The sequence below is a fragment of the Pyxicephalus adspersus genome, chromosome 2, assembly GCF_032062135.1.
Source record: "Pyxicephalus adspersus chromosome 2, UCB_Pads_2.0, whole genome shotgun sequence".
NCBI lineage: Eukaryota > Metazoa > Chordata > Amphibia > Anura > Pyxicephalidae > Pyxicephalus > Pyxicephalus adspersus.
Window position 1 is genome coordinate 36,917,453 of NC_092859.1, and position 7,489 is coordinate 36,924,941.

Genomic DNA, 7,489 nt, shown 5'->3' on the forward strand with positions numbered 1-7,489 from the left:
GCATTGATCTTCCTGCTTCTGTTGTATTCATTTTATAAACATGTGATTTCTTTCCCTTTTCTCTGGTTTCTTGCACGCACAGAGAACCCGCAAGCAATACTGGGCTTTTTTGGGCCCAGATCCCACCATACAGGGCCACTTTAAGAACTTATCTGCACTTTCACTGTTGAATTGCAACAAGATGAGAAGATCAACCTATAGAGAATGCCAACAAATATTTCCTATACTGTTTACTGACCACAGTAGGGGAAAAGTTTAACACAAATGAACGATTTGCCTAAGTGATGCTGTTATCATTCCAATAAATTACTCATCTAGAACCATTTACCTCCTTTACCACATAGAATAGTGTCATTTGGATTCATTGAGAATCAGTTAAAAAAATCTCTCCATGTACCATATGTAAATCACACATTGACCGATAGTCACAATCAATTTCCTTTCATTCGCTGACAAGAAAGTAAAAAAAGTCAACTTTTTTGTTTATTGTTAAACAAATAAGAGAAACATAATATATATAAAAAAACATAACTAGAATGTAACCACAGAACTTTAATACAATTCTGTTAAATATTTTTTCAAAAAAACAGTTACCTACATCAGGTAGATAAGAGGAAATGCTCCACCTAAAGCAATATATTTTTGAGGGCTGGATAGTGATTAGGGCACATCTCTGTGGCATTATACGTCCCTTCAGATTCCTGCCTCCATCTTTATATATAGTTAGGAATGTGATAAAAGGCCCAATAATAATAAAAAAATATTAAATTCTGGTAATTTTTTAGTCATAATAACTACAATGATATTATTTAGTAAATAAATTCCTTTTTTAATTTCACATGCTTTTTGTATACTTTCTCTGCATTTACATGTAGGCCAGCAAACATGACAGTTACAGGGTTTGGGACAAACCATATAGCATTTATTATGATCAGCTTTCATTTATATGGTTTTCTTAGTCTTAGGTGGAGTTGTGTGTTGATTTGTTTGTGGCTTAATACACATTTAAAACTTCCTATCTATTTATGACCACCTTGTCCACGAGGCATCAACGCTGCTTGCATAAGTTAACTGCAGCATGGAAAGCGGTGTCACCCTGTAAAAAAAAGACCTACTTGCAGGTCGATGGGTAATAAAGCTGTGTTACAGTGGGACCTAGTCAAAAAATGCTGGCTGTGTCAATGTTAGTGAAAGACTGCATCATATATGTCATTTTTTGCCCATAGTTCTACCTTATTGCAAATACTATCAATAAGTAGGTTAGTATAAAAAATGTATTTTAATATATATTTATACAGGGCCACTTGGCCATTACAAACGGAGGAGCTTCCTAGTTACCATACTGTAGTGCAATATGAAAATTGAGCTTTACTGTTTGTTTTTTTTTTTCTCAGTTTAAGTCTATAGGCAGAACACTGTCATAGTTTTTCTTTTAAAGTGGTTACCGGTATATTACTAAGCAATCTATTAAAGCTTCATACAGACATCCGATGGAAGTCAAAGGATTTTTTAGGATTGTTAACAGTGACAGATGAATGAAGGAGCTTTATGCCCATTCTGTTCTATAGAGAGGGGCAGGGGAGGATGAGCAAGAGGAACTCCACTCCACATAAAATGGTAAAACTTATGTTAAAGGCTACTTTAGATACAGGTCTGATATTACAATATTTAAATAAATTCCCAGTTTTTTAAGATTGGTTTCTCTTAAAAAGAACTAGCTACAATGAGCTTATTCCCAAACTTAAATATATATTTTTTATAGTGGATCTAAACCCAATCACTAAATTCTTGCATAATCCATAACATGCAAAAGTAATATCAAAAGGCATTTTTATTAGTGTAAATCTGCAGATGTTCTTATGCTGCCTGTCTTTAGCAGACTTAATATCACCTTGTGTGTGATATTAAGCTCATTGAGTGTGTAGGAAGATTGTTTTTTTTGGATAGTTCCATAGGAAAGAGGAACGTAAACAATTATGTCGCTCTGATATTATTGTATACTGTTATCCATATGAGGTCAAGCTGTTGAAAACATGAGCAATTTACCACATACTATTTTATGGTTCTAGATTTTTTATAAAGCTTTATGAGATAATACATTACAGGGGCACTTTTATCCAACAGCCCATCCAGTAAGGAGAAGCTGCTGCTTCTTCACTCCCCAAATGCTGCAAAGTCTCGACTCATAAAATACTTACTCATACTCAATACTTACTTGAAAACTTGATTCATACATCCTATGAACATGCCAGTGGAAGAAACCACAGTAAGGTGGTAGATGTGTAAGGTGGTAGATCTGGGAAGCAGCGAAGTGGTAGCTTGTCTACACACACAGGCCCCCCATGAAGTCAAATATATCTGCACTTCTTTTTAGGTGGGCTATTGGGAAGAAGTCCCTCTGTGGTCACCTTAAAACTTTTATATCTGGGATTGTACTATTAAAAAAACGTTAGCCTTAAAGTAAAATTTATTGCATGAGCTTAATTATGACTGGAGCTCTATGGGAACTTTTCCAGTTGTATATCATGAAACTTTCAAACTCAGTGATCAGTGTTGCAGTAAAAAGGAAAGTCAAGTGTTGGGCCGGGACTACCAAACTAGGACTCTGTAGGTATGTATCTGAACACAGAAAGCTGCCTAATCACCCTCCGCTCTATAAAAAAATTAGAGACTCATGTGGAGTTTCACTTTAAGGTGACAACGTTGGTCAGATTGTTGGCTATTTAAAGAAAATAAACCAATGGATAACATGTAGAAGTTGACAAATTGGCAAAATAGTTTTCAAGCAGATGAGATTACCACAACACTGTACAGCGTCACAATAAATAGATTGATCAAACAAATTCCTGGAAACAACCTGGAAATGTCTGTTTTACATCATAAAAATACTTAAAAGTTGGATCAAACCAATATGAAGCTATAATACCGCCCTGCTTTCACCAGACTTCATTAGACCTTGGCAATGATGTCATAATGAAGAATTTGTCACCACAAATGGTGACAAGAGTGGAAGTCAGGCCACACCTCTTTACATGGCTACATCCTGTACAGTCCCGCTGCTTCTATAGCATCATGTAGGTGTACGGTGAAAACAGGATGAACATGCACCACAACGTTACAGGATTTGTCTATATCGTCCGGATCTGTGTTACACCCCTTTCAGCAGGTGGTGGCCAGTGACTGGTGAATGGGAGGTTGGAAGCACCGTACGTGTTCTACTGTGGAACTGTCGCTCTCTACAGATTTCATATATTTGTTGAGGACTGCAAAGATTTCGTTGTTCAGAATCTGATACTTCCGGATACGATCCGCCATTTTCTTCAGTGGCTGAGGAAAGAGGAGAATTAGAGTAAGACCACAAATTGGAAAGTTGATTAGTGATTCCAATTTAGCACAAATGACAATGCAGCAAGAAAAAAAACCCGATAAAAAAATGTTATTTGAGAGATGTTGCTTCCACATTGTGAGTCAAAGACTTATAATCTTACCTTGAAAGGCAATGTGTTTTGTTATTGTATACATAATTTTTGTCTAAAATAACCTAAAACTCCTCCTAGTATTAATATTAGTATCACTATTATTACACTGTAGTATCTGGAGCAATAATATATCTCTTACATGCATACAGCAAACTTTTTTTTAAAGCGTATCAATTTATATTTTAATAATTTAATATTTATTATTTTTTTTACATTTTCCTTAAAATCAGATTTTCATTATTTATTTTGTCGTTTGCAGTAAAACAAAATAAGAGTTGAAAATCATGACAACAAAAGTGGGTAAATGGACATAGCAAGAGACACCATCACATAGAAAATGTTGAGAATAGAGAATATTAATTAGGAATTACAGTGCCAATTAGCATACAGACAGATGACTGTGGAGCTATGCACCTTCCCTCGATCCAAAACTAGATAGTACAGCTGGTTGTTCCTGTCACCAAAGCCATACATGAAGGTACATAAGACAAGGGACATTTACAGACCAGAAGAAAACAAAAGGAAGTAGCATTTTACAATTTCCCCCTTTTTTATAATTTTCCTAAACTTTGTTGCTTTCAAGAGGTAAAAAAATCCAAATGTGACAGTAATTTAGAGTAACAGGCTCCTGCAAATCTGATCGCTGGCTATACAGCTGCTGGATCATATTTTTATTAAAGGCCAAGAGCAAGTGGATCATATTGATACTATGATAAACAGGAAATTGGGATAAGCAGTGTTCTTAGCCACTGATATAGTTTAATACACAGTATAGAAGTGTTAAACGAGGTATCAGGAGAGACACTGGAACTGACTGCAAACATTTCTACCTAGCCTTTTTATCATATGTGACTTCCTTAGCAGCCTTTATTGCTGCATACACTCTTATCCAACAGTACAGTGGCCCTTTTAAATGAAAGGCCTTTCAAACTTGGAAGATTTACCTGTGGCCATTTACCATTCTGTTGGGTGTTGTTCACTTGAATAAAGGAAGCTCAGATGGTAATTTTGTGATTTTGCCATCTACTAAGCAGTAGTTAATGCTGGTGTACACATGTAATGCCTGTCAGTGACACTTACCACATTTTTTATGATTTCATCTTTCCCATCCTGTCTTTGAACTTTCAGAAGGTGATAGCAGAAGTCAAAGAGGTCAAAACGACGTTGCTGACCCAGGAGCACAATAATGGCACAACCTGCCCAATTCAAACCATCTCCAAAGCACTGCCTGCAAAAAAAAAAAAAAAACAAGGTAAAAAACAGAATAATAATAGAACAGACCCTACTATACATAATATAAATAATACTATTTTTATTCATGGCATTACAAAACAAGACATCCCGCTGGCTAGCTTTAGTTTTTAGAAAGGTCTACTTACTCTGCAGTGAATTCATTGGTCCCCACTGGAATGCAGTAAACAAACTGCATGGCACTCCAGAGGCGATGAAACTCCACACACTCATCCACGTGCATTACTCCGTTGGTGGGGGGAGGACCACGCCAGATAGGGTCTTGCAGGTAGCTGCGGATCCGAGTCAGGATGACTTCAAACATGGAGAGACCGCAGCACAGGCGCTCCTTGGTCAGAAGGTCGCCTTCCCGGGCAATAGCAATTTGCTAAAAAATATTGTGTTTTCTTTTATATCATGTCATACTAATAATTCTAGAAATGATTGAAAAATGATGTAATGTTTTGTGCACTTTCTGTAAGTAGAACTTAATATAAGCAGTCAGATTGATTAAATTCCAACTTCATATTTCAGCTTTGCTACATTCCAGCTCACCTCCTGTAAACTGGACAGAGGTGATCCTGCAAATGTATTATCCCGGAAGAAGGACACCTACTATACTCACCTACTGTTCTCATGAAAATGGCCTATTATAAGCATGCCAACTGCTGGAAAATTTGACCCATTCGTGCCCACTTAAAACTAACGTAAGTTTTTTTTTTAAAAAAAGCATGCTTAGAACATAACCCTGAAGCATACCTGTGGGGTACCCAGTCTCTCAATCAGTGGGACAAGATGGAGAGGAGCATACTTCGCCTCTAGCCGTTTCATCCTCACCTCCAGACGTTCCCCTTCTAAATTCCCAGACAAGATTACAGGTTAGATAAACAAGCATGAACTGTTTGGATCTGCAGAGCAGTTCAGACCAGACTTACCTTTAATGTAAACTCGTGGTAAGATGTTCTGGAATGGGGCTGCATGAAGAAGATCACACACCTCCTCCTGAGACTGGATGAGATAAAGAGCGAGGAGAGAAATGTTAGTAAGATTATATGAAGCCTGTGACAGAAACTGCAACCCCAACTGCTAGACAACCCTGTACATATTTTCATCAGATGAATCACAAATGGTGTCAAACTGAAAAATGACCAGTACCAGATAGAAGAGAAGTATATTGCCTGCACTGACATATCGATATAGACATATCTCTTAAAATTAGAGAAAAACAAACAGCAATATGTGAAAGTCAAATCAAGAAAAATCAAGAAACATGCTTATTGTGATATTAATTGTATGTGAGCTCACCAAAAATCCCTTTCTTAAAAAGGCATATACATGGCAAGGTTATACTGTATATGGTAAGGGCATACCACGGCTCCCAAATATTAAGCTTATCTGCATTCCCTTGCAACACCTTCTTTCTCCACAACCAGCAAGAATGCCATGTGGCATAGTCCCCTGTGATGGTTTTGTAGGTCCTGTAGACAATTGATAGGTCTCTTTCATATGACTGGTTGTAATCACCAGTCCCTGTTCTAGAGGATTTCAGCAGAGCAGTAAAGATGAGTATAAGAGATCTGGGAATGATCTTTCGAGAGACACTTTCACTTGCCGTGCATGGACAACAATGTGTTTTTAAAGCAAATCTGTTGCTAAAATAAAAATGTCCAAACAGGGTTCCCTGTATTTACTTTTCTGGTACTTGCACTACTGAACATAAACCTATAAAAGAGTCTACCTTCTGTGTACCCACTGAGCTTAGTGGTTCCTCCTGCTGAACTTCATGTTACTAATGTGTTTTGTTTTACTAGTTCTGATCCTAATAAGCTATACAAAAACATTCCAGGCTGCTGCATGGATAAAGTATATAAAAGGGGCGTTAAGGAGAAAAAGCACAAGCATACTGGATATTAAGCAATACTTACCAGAGCCTGTTCTATGAGCAGACAGAAGAGGACAGCATTGCCCACCTCTCTGAGGCTCTGAAACACATCTGTTTTTAGTTCTGCATATTCAATGATGTCCTTCAACTGATGATGGAAGAATTCCAGGATCCCTGAAAATAAATTATACAACTGTAGCCACAGACATTTGAAAAACAAAAATAGAAAACAATTTTAATGCACAATTGTCTTTGAATGCATGTATTAGACTTTATAGGACTGATCCACCCAAAATGAATATTTTGGTTTCTGATAGATATTGGTGGGCAAACCACAAGATTATATATTTGCTTCTAACCACACAGGAGAAAATCTCTATTAAGTTCTGTCCTGATGGCAACTTGTTATTGGGAAAGGAAGTGATGAACAGATACCCTTTCATTATTTAGATACAACAATTAAAACCTATACACACACATCTTTTTCTAAACCCCTTACCTGGAGATCCATATTCATGTCTTGGCAACCGGCAGATTTTTGGCATGACCTCAATAAGAGTCTTCACATACTGCAATATGGTTCCCTGGAGCTGTGGACAAGATAAGCAATACAATGCAATGATATATAAAAGAGAATATTAACACAAACCTCTTACAATAGAAGCATAGAAGCCATGAGCTCTAGGGCTGTCATTTTTATCCTTGTTTCCCTAATTAGTATCTGAATCACCCTGAAACAAGCATGCAGCAAGGAAAGTGTAAAAAGCCCTAACTACTAGCTAACAACATGCATGCTTCATACTAGTTCACAAAAAGGACATTGTGGAATTGGAGAGAGTGCAGAGAAGGGCAACTAAACTAATAAAAGGAATGGAGGAGCTCAGCTATGAGGAGAGAT

General features: G+C 37.1%; 1 protein-coding gene across 2 annotated transcripts in view; it reads right to left on the reverse strand.

Moving 5' to 3' along the window:
* Window positions 1-470: 470 nt before the first annotated feature.
* The window catches only part of CYFIP2 (cytoplasmic FMR1 interacting protein 2), a 49,203-nt gene continuing 42,184 nt past the window's right edge, over window positions 471-7,489 (reverse strand). For both annotated transcript variants that reach the window (XM_072400441.1, XM_072400442.1), the window contains exons 26-32: window positions 7,091-7,181; window positions 6,635-6,765; window positions 5,645-5,717; window positions 5,469-5,563; window positions 4,859-5,097; window positions 4,560-4,707; window positions 471-3,327 (exon numbers count right to left, since the gene is read on the reverse strand). In XM_072400441.1, the coding sequence (XP_072256542.1) occupies window positions 3,160-3,327; window positions 4,560-4,707; window positions 4,859-5,097; window positions 5,469-5,563; window positions 5,645-5,717; window positions 6,635-6,765; window positions 7,091-7,181 (945 nt within the window). In that variant the 3' untranslated portion in view covers window positions 471-3,159. The remainder of the gene's footprint in view (window positions 3,328-4,559; window positions 4,708-4,858; window positions 5,098-5,468; window positions 5,564-5,644; window positions 5,718-6,634; window positions 6,766-7,090; window positions 7,182-7,489) is intronic.